The sequence below is a fragment of the Dermacentor albipictus genome, chromosome 2, assembly GCF_038994185.2.
Source record: "Dermacentor albipictus isolate Rhodes 1998 colony chromosome 2, USDA_Dalb.pri_finalv2, whole genome shotgun sequence".
Classification (NCBI taxonomy): Eukaryota; Metazoa; Arthropoda; class Arachnida; order Ixodida; family Ixodidae; genus Dermacentor; species Dermacentor albipictus.
Window position 1 is genome coordinate 3,824,948 of NC_091822.1, and position 19,689 is coordinate 3,844,636.

General features: G+C 43.2%; 1 protein-coding gene across 1 annotated transcript in view; it reads right to left on the minus strand.

Annotated features, from left to right (window-relative positions):
- The window catches only part of LOC139055854 (proline dehydrogenase 1, mitochondrial-like), a 370,252-nt gene that overhangs the window by 143,369 nt on the left and 207,194 nt on the right, over positions 1 to 19,689 (minus strand). Inside the window, exon 4 of the mRNA XM_070533417.1 lies at positions 3,776 to 3,822. Within this exon, the coding sequence (XP_070389518.1) occupies positions 3,776 to 3,822 (47 nt within the window). The remainder of the gene's footprint in view (positions 1 to 3,775; positions 3,823 to 19,689) is intronic.

The window sequence follows — 19,689 nt, forward strand, 5'->3', positions numbered from 1 at the left end:
TGCTTCCATTCATCACTTACGCATACAATACGGCAAAACATGAAATCACGAACTATAGCCCATTTCATCTCCTGTATGCAAGGTTAGCGCGAAGCCCTCTGGACACTTTCTTACCCTTCGTACTGCACAGTGACGATTCTGTATCGAAGACTTTGTGTCTCGCTGAAGTCCATTGAATAGCTTGTCTTCGTACTCTGGCCTCGCAAAGTTGTTCGAAAGAGCGATACGACGACCGTCACATACAAGTATCATTGGAAAAAGGTGACTTGGTTCTTCTTTGGACATCGCAACGCAAGCGTGGACTGTGCCAAAAGTTCTTGTCACAATATTCAGGCCCATTAGTAGTCGTAGACTGCCTGAGCGAACTCACTTATGTCATAGCTCGCCTCCTGTGCAATGGTCGGCAATCAAGCAGAACTCAGCTGACTCATATTGCTCGCCTGAAGCCTTTCTACCCTGCTTGTCCATCCTGACTCACCCCACGGGCTTCGTCTGCTTGCGAAGAAATGTAACGGATACGAAAGGCGCGGACAAGAAGAGAGAAGACGAAGAGAACGAAGAGTTTGAGAGTCCGGGCTGCGCTACGATCACGCTACGATCATCATCCACCGCCTGTAAATAAAACCATTTCATCGCAACTCTTCGTAACAATATGATGGTGCGAGTGTCATGAGCATTACCTCAAGGGGCGTCAGGGCACTGTTCAGGCAGGAAGTGCCGCAGGCAGTGTATGTCCACTGCATGAACCGCCTTCTCAATCTAGTCATAGTGAGTGTCTGCAAGATGATAAAGCCAGTGAGGGATTTCTTTTCTCTTTTAGAGTGCCTCTACGTTTTTGTGAGTGGATCTGCAATTAACTTTCTGTATGTAGATGTGCCCAGGAGTGACATTGCATACACATGCCCAGCGTTGAGGAATCCAAAAGACAGCTCAAAGACAGCCCCACTTGCGTAGTACCTTACTACTACTGATAATTGTTCCGTCTTGCTTAGGTCCTTGGTTTCATCAACAACGCTAATGTCTTTGCGGGCTGCGTGACAGTGCCCACAGAACTAGTTCGTGTGTACGTGCGTGTGTGTGCTTAGGGTTTTTTTTCCCTTTTTTTTTATCCTTCTTTCTTTCTCACCTATTGCATCCCCTTGCCGCTCACCCAGTACAGGGTAGCCAACCGGAGATAATCTCTGGTTAACCTCCCTGTCTTTCCTTTGCCTTTCTCTCTCTCTCTCTGCCGATGAAGACGCGGAATTGGCGATGGGTAAAGTCAAAACAAAATACGCTATACTGATGGGCGACTTCAATGTCAGGGAAGGCAAGAAGCAGGCTGGAGACAAGTCAGCGGGGAAATAAGGCATGGGTTCTAGGAATAGCAAGGGAGAGTTATTAGTTAATTTTGCAGAATGGAATAATTTGCGGATAATGAATACCTTCTTCCATAAGTGGGAAAACCGAAAGTGGATGTGGAGGAGCCCGAATGGCAAGACTAGAAATGAAATAGACTTCATACTCTGCACTAACCCTGGCATCATTCAAGATGTGGACGTGCTCGGCAAGGTGCGCTGCAGTGACCACAGGATGGTAAGAACTCGAATCAGCCTAGACCTGAGAAGGGAACGGAAGAAACTGGTACATAAAAAGCCGATCAATGAGTAAGCGGTAAGAGGGAAAATAGAGGAATTCTGGATCAAGCTACAGAACAGGTATTCGACTTTAACTCAGGAAGAGGACCTTAGTGTTGAAGCAATGAATGACAATCTTATGGGTATCATTAAGGAGTGCGAAATAGAAGTCGGTGGTAACTTTGTTAGACAGGATACTGGTAAGCTATTGCAGGAGACAAAAGATCTGTTTAAGATCATCGCTAATGTATGAAAGCCTCTAACCCTACAGCTAGAATAGAACTGGCAGAACTCTTCAAGTTACTCAACAAGTTTAAGACAACAAGTTTGACATAAGGAAGTATAATATGGATAGAATTGAGCATGCTCTCAGGAACGGAGGAAGCCTAAAAGCAGTGAAGAAGAAACCAGGAATAGGCAAGAATCAGATGTATGTGTTAAGAGACAAAACCGGTAATGTCATTACTAATATGGATGAGATCGTCCAAGTGGCTGAGGAGTTCTATGGAGATTTATGCAGTAGCAGTGGCACCCATGACGATTATTAATGGAAGAGAGAATAGTCTAGAAGAATTTGAAATCCCACAAGTAACGTTGGAAAAAGTAAAGAAAGCCTTGGGAGCTATGCAAAGGGCGAGGCAGCTGGGGAGGATCAGGTAACAGCAGATTTTTTGAAGGATGGTGGGCAGATTGTTCTAGAGAAACTGGCCACCCTGTATACGCAATACCTCATGACCTCGAGCGTACCGGAATCTTGGAAAAACGCTAACATAATCCTAATCCATAAGAAAGGGGACGCCAAAGACTCGAAAAATTATAGACCAATCAGTTTACTGTCCGTTGCCTACAAAGTATTTACTAAGGTAATTGCAAATAGAATCAGGAACACCTTAGACTTCCGTCAACCAAAGGACCAGGCAGGATTCCGTAAAGGCTATTCAACAATAGACCATATTCACACTATCAATCAGGCGATAAAGAAATGTGCGGAATGTAACCAACCCTTATATATAGCTTTCATTGATTACGAGAAAGTGTTTGATTCAGTCGAAACCTGAGCAGTCATGCAGGCATTACGGAATCAGGGTGTAGACGAGCCGTATGTAAATATACTGAAACATATCTATAGCGGCTCCACAGCCACCGTAGTCCTCCATAAAGAAAGCAACAAAATCCCAATAAAGAAGGGCATCAGGCAGGGAGATACAATCTTTCCAATGCTATTGGAAATGCTAATATCCAATCCAATGCTAATATTCACAGTGTGTTTACAGGAGGTATTCACAGACCTGGACTGGAAAGAATTGGGGATAAGAGTTAATGGAGAATACCTTAGCAACTTGCGATTCGCTGATGATATTGCCTTGCTTAGTAACGCAGTGGACCAATTGCAATGCATGCTCACTTACCTGGACAGCCAAAGCAGAAGGGTGGGTCCAAAAATTAATCTGCAGAGAACTAAAGTAATGTTTAACAGTCTTGGAAGAGAACAGCAATTTACAATCGGTAGTAAGGCACTGGAAGTGGTAAGGGAATACATCTACTTAGGGCAGGTAGTGACCGCGAATCCGGATCATGAGACTGAAATAATCAGAAGAATAAGAATGGGTTGTGGTGTCTTTGGCAGGCATTCTCAGATCATGAACAGCAGGTTGCCATTATCCCTCTAAAGAAAAGTGTATAACAGCTGTGTCTTACCAGTACTCACCTACAGGGAAGAAACCTGGAGGCTTACGAAAAGGGTTCTACCTAAATTGAGGACGACACAGTAAGCTATGGAAAGAAGAATGATGGGTGTAACGTTAAGGGATAAGAAAAGAGCAAATTGGGTGACGGAACAAATGCGAGTTAATGACATCTTAGTTGAAATCAAGAAAAAGAAATGGGCATGGGCAGGACATGTAATGAAGAGGGAAGATAACCGATGGTCATTAAGGGTTATGGACTGAATTCCAAGAAAAGGGAAGCGTAGCAGGCGGCGGGAGAAAGTTAGGTGGACGGATGAGATTAAGAAGTTTGCAGGGACAACACGGCCACAATCAGTACATGACAGGGGTAGTTGGAGATGTATGGGAGAGGCCTTTGCCCTGCAGTGGGTGTAGTCAGGCTGATGATGATGATGATCGTGATGATGATGATGCCAACGACAAGATCCTCACCTGATGGCTGTCTGTCTTCCTTCACCGGTGCTTGTGAGCTGCATGCCCTGCACAGACACACATTGATTTTGTTACTCCATAGTTCACAGATCACAGGACTTTTCTGCAAATTCTGTACAACTGAGGGGCATGCAGCAGGCCAGAAGTATGGTAGTCCCTTTTGTGTGACTCTCACCTTGACATCTCACACTACAGTAAAACGCAGCTGATTCTGAATGTACTACAAACCCCGATCTAACAGAATATGCTAGCTGCATGGAATGCAACGTGCATGTTGCTGTGACTTGCAATTTTGCATGGCCATTCTGATATAACAAAGTCCACGCATATGTCTTGCAAGAAAACACAGAGATATTGTATATGGAAACAAAATTTCAAAAAAAGAAAACAATAGGAAAACTGCAGAGAAAGAATTCACCATTTGCAATGTTTCTATGTACAAATGTTGCCAGCAAGCACAGCCAAGCAAGCAGCTCATGAGTGTTGGGTGAAATAGTGTTGCTGCTTACTGGGCGTTTAGGCTGCAACTGTAACTTTATAGAAAATCGAATATTTGAGACAAAATGATTTTCATATTGTAATGTTCACTGATTAACTTCTCAGTTATAAATTTAGGGGGCTTGCTGTAATAGTAGAATTGATGTGAGCCAGTTTTAAGGCATAACCATTTGCTAGAAACTGTGTGCCAGCATATATTTTGAATAATGTAGACTCAAGATACATTAAACTCCCATTAAGACAAACTCAAAGTTATTGTGAAAATCACTTTATTTTATCAGAAGTTTATCTTAATAGAATAAAGAAAACAAAAGTCAGGCTCTGCTGCAGCCTAATATTCACGACATAAAACAATGAATAAAACAGCATTAAAACCAAAAGGCACACATTAAAAAGGACATACTGATTTGCATGATACAAAGCATCATTGTATGCACTCTTGTTTAGGCTACTGAGTAAGTATTTCTTGGTGGCACTCTGAAAACCTGTGCATTGGCCAAAACACTGACATTTCACCTAGCTTGCTGAAAATTCTTCACTGTCTTCGTGTTGCTGACAAAACGCACGAAAGCACCGTACTTCTACAACTCTAGGCTGATCTCCGAAATTTGAAAGGTTGGAAAGTAAATGAAAATTTCCTCAAATGTAAGCTGAACAAGAAAAAAAAAGGCATTTGACTGTAAAAATAACATGCAACATCATGCAACATCATCGAGAAGTTTATTTTGCTATAATAGCAGCTTGGGGGCTTGTTGGTTTTCCATCCCGGTGGTAACAGTGCAAAATGTAAATGGGACACAAGACGAGAAGACGACACCACAAGCGCTGTGGGAAGTCGAGAGTAAAACATTGAAAGGGGCCTGAGGTACAAGAAATGTATTTCCCTAGGATAGCAGCTTGAGCTTGTTGGTTTTCCATCGTGGTGTTAAGAGCGCAAAACGTAGACTGGACACGAGACGAGAAGATGACACCACAAGCGCTACCACAAGTGCAGCCCTTATTGCCCTCATTGTGAACACTGTCTGCCGATCGAGAAGTGGTAACAGCACTGAGATGTAGCGTCGTTAAAATGCTCACATAATCCAATAAGTCAGCATTTCATCCTACACCCCTGCTGGTCTAGGATGAGGATGTAGGATCCAACTGTCCCTATTCACTACCTGACTAAGCAAACGAGACAAGTTGAAGTAGACAGGAGTCAAAAATTCAGATCAATACGTTGTTTGTCTGCAGCCTTCTTCCCCTTCTCCCGCATGATCACCCTTGTTACCGACATTCTCACTTCTCTGTGTCCTGATAAAATTAGCAACATGTTTTTTCCACCTCAGAGAATCAACTTTTCTTCAGCAGGTCTGTCAGTTGCAACCAAACTGCATTCTCGAATCTGAACCAGCCCACAACTGTCGTACATTATTTTTAAAGAAAAGTGTTGGCCTATGCTTGACACGGTTTAACCCACTCCTGTTCATAATGCAGGATTTCGTTTGCGCTATCTCCTGTGTGCTGTACCCCGTTCTCCTGGGCTCTGTATCAGCCATCCACGAGAACTGCCCTTCCCGGCAAGGCTCGTCACCATGGACAACCAGCGCCTACTTCCAGTGTTGGCCACTGCGGTTTCTGCGATGCTCGAACCTGGAAACCGGGTGCTCGAAAGGAATTCAAGGCCATACCATCATCAACTTGATCAGACGCACTGTGTGTAAATCCTCGCCAGCTGGACATGCTCTGTGGGCTCAGTGGCTGTGCCACGCCACGGTTTAACCCACTTCTGTTCATCATGCAGGTCAGTAACCAGTATCGCCTTTTTTGCTAAAAAATGTAGCAATCGATGCCTTGTTCAGCTACTGAGCCCTCAGTGCTGTGTTTGTATTATGTCTGATTGTATGAACATTGTTTGTTGTTTGCTGATGATGTTATTCGGAGACATTGAAACTAACCCAGGACCCCCCACCCTAAATGAAATACTAAATGAACTGATATTTTCATTTTTCATTTTTATTTCCTTAAAGACCCCCTGCAGCGGGTTTTACATAAGGGGTGGGGTTAACGTGAGAAAGTGAAACATTTTTTTTCGTGATGACAGGTAGGATGTAACTTTTTCTAGGAAGGTTGATGGACAGGTGATGGCTGCAATTTCATGGGGAAGGTCGTTCCAGTCGCTTGCTGTTTGGAGGAAGAATGACTTGGAAAATGTAGTCGTACGGGCACGTTGGCGTGAGACTTTCAGTGGATGACCAATTCGGCGAGACGTGCGTGATGGCGGTGCGCAGATGTATGGCTGCTGTTTGAGCTGGAAATAATAAAATTTGTGAAATAGGCACAGGCTAGAAATACGGCGACGGTGGGAAAGACTGCATAATTGGGACTGTAGCTTGAGAGATGAAACACTAATATAGGATGAGTTGAACGGTGAATGAAATGGGCGGCTCTGTTTTGCACAGCTTCTAATGTGTCGATGAGGTAAGCTTGCTGTGGATTCCAGGTGGCGGATGCATACTCAAGTTTTGACCTGATTAATGATTTATAAGCAAGTAGCTTTACATTTTGAGGGGAGTGGTGAAGATGACGTTTAAGAAAGCCTTGTTTTTTTATTCACAGATGATATTAGCTTTGTTACGTGCTCGCGCCATGATAAGTCATTGCTGATAGTGATACAGAGGTAAGTATAGGATGGAACGAGTTCGACAGGAGAATCAGAAATCTTGTAAGTAAATAAATGCGGGTTGTGACGATGATGAAAAGACATGAGTTTGCACTTATTGGGATTAAGCGTCAAACCAGTGATTGCACCATGATTGAATGCGGTTAAGATTGTCCAGAAGGAATTCTTGATCAGCTGTATTAGTAATTGGGGCATAAATAACGCAATCGTCGGTGAACAGACGGACATGACATGATAAATTTTTTGGTAGATCATTAATATAAATTAAGAATAGGAGGGGGCCAAGGACAGTTCCCTGAGGAACGCCCTATGTTACTGGTAGACGGTTAGAGGAGTAGTTGTTAATAGTAACGGACTGTGAACGATGTGTGAGGAATTCTTTTAACCATGCAATAATTTCTCGATGCAAGTTTAGTCTGGAAAGTTTTAAGAGTAGACGTTGATGAGGTACCTTATCGAATGCTTTGGCAAAGTCTAAAAAGATGGCGTCAGTTTGTAAGTTAGCATCAAGGTTGGAATGAAGATCGTGGAGAAAGATGGCAAGCTGTGTCTCACATGATAAGCCTTTTCTAAATCCATGTTGGGATGGAGTGAAAAAATTTATAGAGTCTAGATGCTGCATTATCTGGGAGTAGATGACGTGTTCCATTAGTTTACAAGGGATGCTAGTTAGGGAAATGGGGCGATAGTTGAGTGGAGAGTCTCTGTTACCTGATTTGAAAACAGGAACGACCTTCCCCATCTTCGATCCAGTCTTCTGGGATGATACCTGTGGCGAGTGACTGAGAAAACAATACGCATAATAACTTGGATGAAATGTCCTTAGTGTTTTTGAGAAACTTAGTGTTAATTTCGTCCGTTCCGGCTGACGAAATTTTCAATTTGTCGATTGCGCACGAAATGCCATTTGGATGAAAAAGTATGGCTGGCATTGCTAGTTCAGTAATGGAGGGTAGTGAAAGGAATGTATCTTCAGGTTCTTTCGTGAATACTGATGAAAAGGCAGTATTAAATATATTGGCACACTGAGCATCACTAACAGAGTCGCCGTTATCAGTAGTAAGGGTGATGTCGTGCGATTGCTGGGGATTTATCACGTTCCAAAATTTTCTCGGGTTAGTTGTTATCATTTTGGGTAAGTCGTTGTGAAGACAGAAACGTTTCGCGCTTCTCACTGCTGCTAAGTACGCATCTTCAGCGCTGTAGTACTTTTCCCATGCAGAAGAGCTGGGTCTAGGTTTAGCTGCACGGTACAGCCGCTGCTTTTTATTTTTGAGTCTTTTGAGCGTTTTATTAAACTATGGATTTTGTGAATCAGAGTTGATAGTGCACTTTGGAATGTATCTGCTCGTTAGATCATTAATTTTGCGTTTAGAGATTGACCAGTTTTCGTCGACTGTATGCTGATGGAAGTGAAGTTCAAAAGTGGATAAGAGGGAGTTTAATTCATTATTTATTGCTACGTAGTCGGCCTTATCGTAAAGCTTTATTGTTTTTTTGGACAATTTCCTTTGAACGGGAGCAATGTTAAATGAGGCGTGAATAACTTTATGGTCCCTGATTTCCCTCAGGTAAGTAATAGAAGCTAAGGTCTCAGGATGACCAGTTAGAATGAGATCAAGAGTGTTTTGTGAAGTCTCGGTGATGCGAGTTGGCTCAGTTATTGGCTGTGAAAGATTAAAATTGAGACATACGTCCACAAATTCTCGAGGCTCTTGAGAAATGGTAACGTGAGGTTGGTGCCAGTTTATAGAAGGGTAGTTAAAGTCACCGAAAAGAATAATTCGTGCACTTGGATACCTAGTTGTTAATTGTAGCAAAACACTGTTAAACTCACGGGGGATTTACCATTTATATAAATGATTTACCTGACTGCCTTAATTATACCCTACCTGTATTATACGCCGACGATACGACTGTTGCCCTCTCGGATAAATCATTACTTTCGCTAACATTGAAATTAAACAGTGATCTGTCAAAAATTACTGAATGGTGTAACGCTAATTTTCTAGTTATAAACCCTACGAAAACGCAATTCATGGTATTTAAGTCATCACAGAGGCATTTACCTTGCTCTCCGACCATAACTCTGAATGGGCATGACATTCCTGCCTCCACTTGTGTTTCTTTCCTCGGCATCAAATTAGATCCCCACCTTAAGTTTACTAACCACATTGCACACATCAAACAAAAAACAGCATTTGGCATTAGAGCACTACTCAAATCACGTGCATTTTTTTCCAAAGAAGCATTATTATCGTTATACTTCGCTTTCATTCATAGCCATATCATTTATGGTATCGCTTCTTGGGGTAACACTTATCATTGTCATCTTTCCTCTATTCAGCACATTCAAAATCAGGCTATCCGCATAATAACGCGAAGCCATTTTTTCTCTAACGCCTCTTCACAACTGCGTACTAACCACATTCTTCAAGTTACTGATTTGTTTAACTATCATTTAGCCATATTATTTTTCAAATTACTAAATCAACAAGTTTCTTACAACTTTGTTAGTTCTGATCTCCTTTTTAATCCCAATAACACAAGGTTTGCAGCACAAGGAAATTTCTTGTTGCCTTTATGTCATACTAATTACGGAAAGATGGCTTCCTCTTTTTGCGCGCTTAAACTTTGGAACAGTCTTCCATATTCCATTAAGTTGTCAACTACCTTGTACTCTTTCAAATGTGAACTCAAGAATTATTTGCTGTCTGATTAATTTCCTACAATGTTATTTTGCTATTTAGAAGCTGTGGAATTACCATTGATTGTGCATCCTTCCTTTTGTTTTTTTTGTGTGTCGTCACTGAGTTTCTTGGTTATATTTTGCTTATTTCATGATTTCTTTCTCTGCTCTGTATTCCGCTTTATTTTTTGTATAACTTCTAAACCAAGGGTCCCGGTGCAGTCTCTGACTTTGGGACCCTTGTCTGTATACCATATTTTGTAACAAGTTGTTATGAACGAATAATAAACTGAAACTGAAACTGAAACTGAAACTGAAGTCAGGGCTATTATGTGGCGGTCGATAGCAGACACCAATTAGTGTTGTTATTGGCGCAGTGCGGCGAATCAGCCACATAATTTCAAGGTGAGATGTGATGTTGACAAGCGAGAATGGTAGTTCTCGATTAACGGCGACTAAAACACCGCCACCTCCAGAACCCTCGCGGTCGTTGCGAAAGAGGCGAAAATTTGGCAAATCATGCAGAACTTCAGAATCGCTGATGTTTTTGTTGAGCCATGTTTCTGTTAGTACAAGTATGTTGCTTCCGGACGACTATACAAGGTTAGATACAAGGTCTCGTTTGGGAAGGAAGCTGCGTATATTTGTGAAAATGACGGAAAGGCAAAGGGTGGTTCGGGAGTTGGTTCTAGGATGACAAGCTAATAGAGGGCATTGTGAGGACCGGCGCCAAAAAGTTATCTGCTATGCAATTTCCTTCACTGTGTTAGTCGTTTCGTCAGAGAAATAGCGCTTGGGCCCGATATGAAGCGACTTATAGCGGAGCGAGAATTTATTAGTTGTTTCTTTTGCAAATGCAACCAAGTGCTTTCTAATATTTTGGACGCGGCGGGTGTAATCTTCGCCTACACTGAATTTTGTTCCTTTAAATTTGGGCCCTTTAGATAGAATGGTTTCTTTTGTCTTCGATGATATGAATTTGACAATGATAGGGCGTAGATGGTTTGGGGTATGACGGCCAAGACGGTGGGCACGCTCTATATCTTTGAAATCTAAGGCTATTTCCAGGTGGTCTAAGCAATGATCAGCGACAACTTTTTCAGACTCGGCATATGTTGCACGGGGGGATGAGTCAGGCAGACCGTAGAAAATTAGATTGTTCCTGCGGGAGCGGTTTTCAGAATCGTCAAGACGAAGCTGCAAGTCTTGAACCAAAAGAGCTGTCTGGCTAACTGTTGACTGAATGATTCCAACGTCTGATGTAACTGTAGACAGATTCAGGAAACGTTCTTCAAGTTCAGTGAGGTGGGTATTGAAATCGAATATCGTTTTGTCGATTGAAAGCATACGTCCTTTTATATCTTGCAGGTCAGAGATTAGTGTTGCCTGGCCATCAGATAGCTTTTTCAATTCAGCCAGAACGACATCCAATTTGTCAGGTCCAGGGTTAGTTTCAACATCACCAGCAAGGAGTAATAAGGACCGTACATTATGACAACATTCGGCACAAATAGCAGTCAAACACTTCGGGCTCGGCAGCTGTATCAGGAAATAATTACTAGATTTTTTAGTAAATAAACTGACCGGTTCACCAACCTGCATGATGAAGAGAGTCAGATTCGATAACCGTACCGTGGCACAGCTGCCGAGCCCACAGATTGTGCGAGGTGATTGCTGGTCCTCTGTAGGTGGCTCGCCAAGTGATGTTGCTGCTGATGGCGTTTCCCAGTTGAAGTCGAGGGTCCAGTTTTTCACGTGCGGTAAATGGGCAGAGCCGGCGATGGCGCTGATGAAGCGGTGGCTGTCTTCGACGGCGCTCCAAGAAAACTCGGCTGGGGACCGAGAGGTGTCCAGGAAGGTCGGGGAGGCGTCGAAGAACATGGTAAGCAGAAGGCAAGCGGAGGCGTGAAAGGGCACCTGCATGATGAACAGAGTCAGATTCGATAACCGTGCCGTGGCACAGCTGCTGAGCCCACAGATTGTGCGAGCTGATTGCTGGTCCTTTATAGGTGGCTCGCCAAGTGATGTTGCTGCTGATGGCGTTTCCCAGTTGAAGTCGAGGGTCCAGTTTTTCACGTGCGGTAAATGGGCAGAGCCGGCGATGGCGCTGATGAAGCGGTGGCTGTCTTCGACGGCGCTCCAAGAAAACTTGGCTGGGGACCGAGAGGTGTCCAGGAAGGTCGGGGAGGCGTCGAAGAACACGGTAAGCAGAAGGCAAGCGGAGGCGTGAAAGGGCACCTGCATGATGAAGAGAGTCAGATTCGATAACCATGCCGTTGCACAGCTGCCGAGCCCACGAGCTTGACTTAGGCTTGTCTGCCGGTCAAGCTTAGCTTATTGGTGACGTGCAGAGCCTAAAAAGCCAGCTCTCAAGCACCGATAAAACCACTTCCGAACTAGGCAAAAGAATCGACAGTTTAGAATCCCACTACCATCAGCTTCAAATGCTCCGAACGGAGTTGGACACTGTTGCAACCACCACCTCCCAGACTGCTCGACAGGTCTCGGTATTGGAGACTTGGCTGGACGACATGGAGAGTCGCTCCCGACAAAACAGCTTGTTGTTTAAGGACATAGCGGACGACATGCCATCCGAGACCAACGCTCAGTCTGAGGAGCTAATCACTGCGTTCTGCAGGGACCATTTCAAAGGATCTATTGAATCAAAGGAAATAGAGCATGCCCACCGTCTTGGCCGCCACTTGCGAGACCGGTGCTGCCCCATAATAGTAAAATTTAACTCTTTCAAAGCCAAGAAAACTGTTCCTGCAAATGGTCTTCAACTTAAAAATTCAGATTTTAGCATTGGGGAAGATTTCTCACCTCATGTCCGGAACGCACGGAAGCACCTTCTTGCCTTTGCTAAAGAAAAATCTGGTCCTTTTATTTTACGGTTTAAAACATTATTTATGGGCTCCAAACGTTACGTATTCGACGATGCAACTGAAACTGTCAAAGAAAAATCGTAGCAACCCCTTTCTCACCCCAGATCATTAAATGGTTCCGTTCTTGGTCACGAAGCTAATCTCTCTTTTTCAATTATTTTCACAAACATTCGCAGCTTTTTTTCTAAATGCGACCATGTGTCGAACTTTGTATCTTCATTCAGTAGCAATTTACTTATACTAACTGAAAGGTGGTCGACTTCTGACGTCACCGACGGCGAAGTTTTATCCGACTTGCCCAACTTTAATCTATTTAGAAACGATCGTCCTGGCACACGTGGCGGGGGCGTTCTCATTGCTGCAAACAAAAACTTTCACACTCTGCTATAAAAATATCCTCCTACCTTGAAATATTATGGTTAATCTGTCGTTCTGCACCACAGTCGGTGCTCTTAGGTTTTTGCCACAGGCCTCCTAGAAGCAGTCCAGAGTTTTCACGCGAACTTTACAGTATTTTAACCAAACTTTCGACCAAATGCCCAACTGCTCGCGTCATTCTCTTTGGAGACTAACTTTCCAAACATTGATTGAATGAACCTAACCTTGTCAGAACCCAGTGCAAAAGAAGTTAACGAATTTCTTTACGTGTGCCTAAACTTTAATCTCACTCAGCTGATATCACAACCTACACGAGTCACTACTGATACCGCCAATATTCTTGACATAATTTTGACAACGGATCCAGGCATCCTGTTTTCTATAACATATCTAAATGAAATGAGTGACCACAAAGTAATTCATGCTAATTTTGCCTTTGTTCCAAAAATACGTCAAGCTTTCAGTAATGCAATGAGACTATATGACAAGGGGAACTATGGGGCCATCATTCGTGAACTTGATGCCTTTCTTCCATCGTTTCAAGACAGTTTTTGGGAGTGACCTATTAACGAAAACTGGTTACTCTTCAAAAACAAAATCAACCAGTTAGCTGATAAATTCATACCTAAGGTAATTTTCCGTCCCACCCGCCAAGAACCTTGGTTTACAAAGTCATTAAAATCACTTGAAAACAAGAAGAAACGCCTTTTTCGTGTCATGAAGACTAGAAACAGTGTTTGCACATGGGACAAATACAACATTGCAGAAAAAGCATATTTAAGAGACGTGCACAATGAAGTACTCAAATTTTCACAAAGAGCTACCAAAAATCCTTGCTGATTCACCCAAATGTTCTGGCAAATTCTAAACCTACATGACACCCCTCCCATTACCCTTACTAATCAATCTGGTCAAGAAGCAAGTTGTTCAGAAAGTGCCAGTATATTTAATGCAGCCTTTTTGTCTGTCTTTACGGAAGAACCTAACCTTACTGAAACAGAACTGTTTTCTGTTAGTCTACCTGAAATGCCACCCATAAGCATAAGTTTCTCTTGTATCCTATCCTTAATTGAAAAAATGAAGTTGTCAATTTCTACTGGTACGAATGAAACAAATTCTAAGCTCTTAAAAAACACTAAGCACATATCTGCCGAATTTTCACTATTGCTTTCCCAGTCACTCTCCTCAGGAATTCTCCCTTACGACTCAAAGTGTGGGAAGGTCATTCCAGTTCACAAAGCAGGCAACAGAGACTGTCTGTTAAATTACCGCCCCATATCACTAACCAGTGTGTCTTGCAAACTCATATACTCTCAAATCATGCAGTTCCTTGATTCTAACAGCTTTTTAATCCCTCTCAACATGGATTTCGAAAAGGCTCCTCATGTGAATTCCAACTAGCCCTTTTTCTCCACGACCTGAATGCTAGCCTCAACACCAACCTAAGAACAGATGCTATTTTTCTTGACTTCACCAAGGCTTTTGATAAAGTATCTCACATGCGTTTACTAATGAAGCTCTATCAACTAAATCTGCCACCAGACGTTCTAAACTGGATCCCCCAATTTCTGACTAACCGCTCTCAGTTTGTTTCCCTTAACAATGTTAAGTCTAACTCACACCCTGTAACGTCAGGCGTGCCGCAGAGATCTGTCCTCGGCCCGCTTTTATTTATAATATATATCAACGACTATTTATTACGCAACATCTGCATGTTCGCTGACGCAAAATAACTGACACATCTGACCAAATAGCCCTACAGAATGACCTTGATAAAGTGTTTGACTGGTGTAACTGCTGGCTAATGACCCTTAATCCTAACAAATGTAAATTAGTTTCCTTCCACTGCCACAAAAATCCACTCTAATTTCCCTATGAAATCGCTAACATACCAGTTGAAACAAGCAAATCCTATAAATGCCTTGATGTAACACTAACTCATGATCTTTCCTGGCGCAAGCATGTCACGAATATCATTTCATCGGCTAACTGCTCATTCGGATTTCTAAAACGTCATCTGTGTCACTCACCCTACCACGTTAAGACTTTTGGCTTACCAATCGCTCATTCGGCCCAAACTTGAGCATGCATCACCCATCTGGAGACCTCACCAATTTTATTTGATTACCGCTATCGAAGCAGTGCAAAATCGGGCTGCTCGGTTGATTCATTCTTCTTATTCATACAATATCAGGGTGTCATCCCTAAAAAATGAATCTGGTCTGCCCACTCTTTTGTCTCACCTCAGGATCGCCACACTATCACTTTACCACAGTTTTATCACAGTTCTTTCAGCCATCCACCTTACAACGCTCCCGCCGCGTGCACTTCCCCCCGCACGGGCCATCCGCTTCAAGTAACCTGACCCCGATCTGGCACCACAACTTTTTCTGCATCATTTTTTTGCCGCGCAGCTTCAGAATGGAATAGCCTTCCTCACGACATTGTTTCAATCACCTGTCCATCATGTTTTATTCAACATGTATCCATGTACTCGTCTTGTTAACCTGTGGCATTTGTAACACCTCTCTATAACCCACCCCTTATGTAACATCCCCTTGTGGAGTCTTTAAGGAAATAAAGTGAAGTATTAAAAGCATTACCAGCTGCATCATGTCAGTACTGCTGGGTCCTGTAGCTCATGGACAGTGTGCTCACCAACACAAAGAGCTTGCAGGGGCCGATAGCAGTGCTCTGTGCACCTCTTTGCCACTCACCATGTCCCCTCTTTTGTGCTGTGTCATTCAAAGATGTTGCCTTACCAACTAGTTAAAAATCAGACTTTACTGTAGAATCATCTCGAGGACCTTCTAAATTATTGTTTCTATGGTGTCAGTTCTGCGTATTTCCCCATAATTGTTGACGTTGGCATAGTTGTTTAGGTCCACAGAAAGACCATTTATCGTATTTACTCGAATTGATAAAACGGGTCCAAAAATTGCATGCGCGTTAGAATCGAGTACGACCATAGAGTTTCTAAATAAATACTCTAGAGGAAAATGTTGCGCTAGTGTCTACTGGGGCTCTCCTGAGTGTTGCCTCAACCTACATGGGAATGATGGGAAGTACAGGCTTCGGATTGACTTCAATCTTTAGACTAGTGGCGGTTGCTTGTGCCGCAGTAAACGAAACTAAAATATTATCGCGTAAAATCTAATTTTATTTCTTCAGTATGTTATATAATGTACAACACATTACATAAACTTTGTATGACTTTAAGATGGAAGCACGGTTTACTATGGTTTATCACCAGGGCACACCAGGGTATGCATTCTTGTGCAATTTTGTTACTGATTTAATGCCAGAGAATCATTATTTATTTATTTTTACAACAAGTGTCTGCTACGACACCTGCTCGCTGCAAATGCGAGACTTTTCTCGCAGACTGAGCATGTGTTGGTGGGCTAGTTGGTTAAGCATGATTACAAAGACGGCGCCGAATAAAACAACACACGAAGAAGGGGAACACGAGACAGCACGTAGGCGCACGAACAACTGAGTGTTTTATTTCTTGACATAGTAATATATAGCTGCTGTCAAGGATCAAAGCAAGAAATAAACAGGGCAGTCATCTGCATCGCACAAGGAAGCAAAGATACAGAATAACATTTAAGAGTCACTCTCAAGATATGCCAGTTCCTTTGTCGAAAGCGAAACTGAGGCTTCACTGATACATTCAAGACCGCGCTTTTTTATCTCAAGCGCTTCCAATATCTCCCTTGTGAGTTGATGGTCAGCTCTGTACAGAACACTGGTTCTATCGAAATCTGGGATGCACTTGTGAGCCTTACAATGCGCACTTATGTGACCGGAGAGCTGGTTTTCCATCTTATATCTATGCTCATGTAATCTGTCATTCAGACATCTGCCTGTTTGGCCTACATATGATGAACCGCACGACAAGGGGACCGAATAAACTACTTTCTGTACACATCTGACATGTTTCTGCCCATGTTTTTTTGCGCACACCTGTTTGTTTTCCCGATTTCCTGCGTTCACTTTGGCACACATCAAACCAAGACGTTTCGGAGTGGAAAATATAACACGAACACCAGATCGTGTACCTACTTTTTTGAGATTGTGCGATATGTCGTGAACATATGGAATAATGGCAAACCTGGTTTCAGAAGTGCCTGCTGGACCCTGGTTTACAGTGCTAGGTTGCTTGAGCTGTTTGAGCATTTTTTCCGCAACAGATACGATCACATGGTGAGGATAACTTGCCCCATTGAGGCAGCTGACCTGACAATGAAAACTGCTTTGCAGCTGATGCACGCATGACTTGTTAAGTGCGTTGGTCAAACATGATTGAATGATGCCTCGTTTTATTACTTTTGAATGAGCCGAATGGTAGGAGAGGAGAGGTTTGCTAGCCCTTGGCTTGAACTGCCAGCACACATGACACGATGAAAAAGTTGACTCTAAATCTAAAAATCTTAAACAGTTATCAGCCGGAAGCTCATGGGTCAGGGTTAGAGGATGCAAGGCTGTTTTAAACTCTGTCAATACTAATGCTGACTGGGTCTCCAATTCTGGACTGTCACAACCTAAGAACACTAAAAAATCATCGACAAATCTAAAGATCTGCATAACATTTGTCCCCGATATGCACTGCTTTAACAGGTTGTCTTTTGAAGCTAAAAAGATGTCGCTTAACACAGGGGCTATGCACGAACGTATACAGACACCCTCTTTCTGTAGAAAGACGTCGTCGTTCCATTTTATGTGCGTGAACTTCAGGTAAACGGACAGCAGTTCCAAAAAGGAACCTACTGCTATGCCAGAGGCATTCTGGAAAGCAATTGCTCCAAATTTATCGATGCAGTCATTGACGCTTTCCATCAAATCATTTTGTGGTATCGAGCAATAGAAGTCGTTTATGTCAACAGAGAAGGCGGATAGCAGTTTGTTCTCATTCTGTGCCATGTATTTTGCGACGCTTTCCGAATTCTTCACGCGAAACGGGTCGTCGATGGGTAGTCTACTCAAATTTTGCTGGAGAAACAAGGAGACCTGTTTTTGCCATGACCCATTTTCTGCGCTTGATAAAAGAATGCGGTCTTGAATGTATCAGTGAAGCCTCAGTTTCGCTTTCGACAAAGGAACTGGCATATCTTGAGAGTGACTCTTAAATGTTATTCTGTATCTTCGCTTCCTTGTGCGATGCAGATGACTGCCCTGTTTATTTCTTGTTGTTTTGATCCTTGACAGCAGCTATATATTACTATGTCAAGAAATAAAACACTCAGTTCTTAGTGCGCCTACGTGCTGTCTCATGTTCCCCTTCTTCGTGTATTGTTTTATTCGGCGCCGTCTTTGTAATCTCGCAGACGACCGGCACTTGCGAACTCTCTCACTCTTTAGAAAGGCTGCATCGGCTGTCACGATTGGTGAACGCCTTCAAGTACTTTTAAGCACATCTGCTGCAGTACTAGCTAGGACGCTAGTGGCCTCCTACGAGTGTACTTCATTATATTTTATATTGACATTCCACTTCTGCAGCGTTATGGTGTGGCTTTGCATTTACACATTTTGCGGCACTAGACTACAGCCAGGAGGCAGCAACCTTTCCTACCACAAGTAAGTTTGTGTTCTCAAAGTCCTAAAACATGCATTTCAATGAGCACATAAACGAGCAATGCATAATAAAGCCCTCAATGAAATTTGATTGTTAAGCCACTAGAAGTACAACTGTATACGTCCTGTATCAGTAGTGCCTTCTTTTTCCTATTCTGAAGTTTCATAAAGCACATGATGCTACAGCGCCAACCTAACACACTTAAAAAACCAAGGCCCAAACGGTCAAAAAATGTTCTTTCAACGTTTACGATGCCGTCGCTTTCTCGTCAGGGCTTCGACACCACACCACGACACAAACATTGTCCCAGCCGCTGGGCCAGCGCAGTATCGCCACTTCGAGCAACATAACAAAGGCAGAGAGCTTTGCGTTGCACTGTCCCACTGCAGGTTATAGCAATTGCGCTTGGAGTGAAACCAAAACTAGAGTGTACTAGAATGGGGGAGTGGGTGCAACGGAGACCCCAGCAAGCAGTAAGAGTGAAGCAAAATACGTTGAAATTTGCGGCGGCGCTGCAGTCGCCTTCTTCTTAAAGCTCCTCCTTCTTCTGACGTTCCGGCCAATCCGGCGCCTCGGCGGCCCAGCGAAACCACGCCTATTGACGGTGGTTACGGCGGCGCCAAGCTGTCGTCTGCTCGACACACCACCATTTACTGAGCACATTGTTGTGCTTTTGTTTGTTTTGTCAATTTTCGTTCCTAGTAAGTGCAAAAAAAAAGAATACAATAAAATTACTGCTTTGCCATGAATTGAGGTTTCTCGCTTCTGTCAAATGATGCCGTCTGCATGATGTTTACGCGCGCAGACGGCCCTCGCATATGTCTATAGTTTGTCTCGTAACTTGGCGAGTTGGCAGAGTGAATGAGAGGATGAGCACACCTCGGCGGAAGAACTACTGTTGTGTAGTGTGTTGCATAACCGTATACAGTAGACTGAAAGGTCAGGCCAAACTGTCGTGCTTCGGAGTCCCTAAAGATGAAGAAAGGCAATGCGCGCGGGAGCTCAATCTTCACCGCACCGATCGGCCCTTTGGAAGTCACCGACTCCATTTGTGAGCTGCACTTTGATGCGAAGTATATACTGAGGCATTATGTGCATATCCTTGAAGGCCAGAAAGTATCTACGCAGCATGGAAAGCCTGCGCTTCGGTCTGATGCGGTACCCACAACCTTTTGCCGAATTTTCCGGAGTATCTCTACGAGCAGCCTACACCTGAGCAACCCA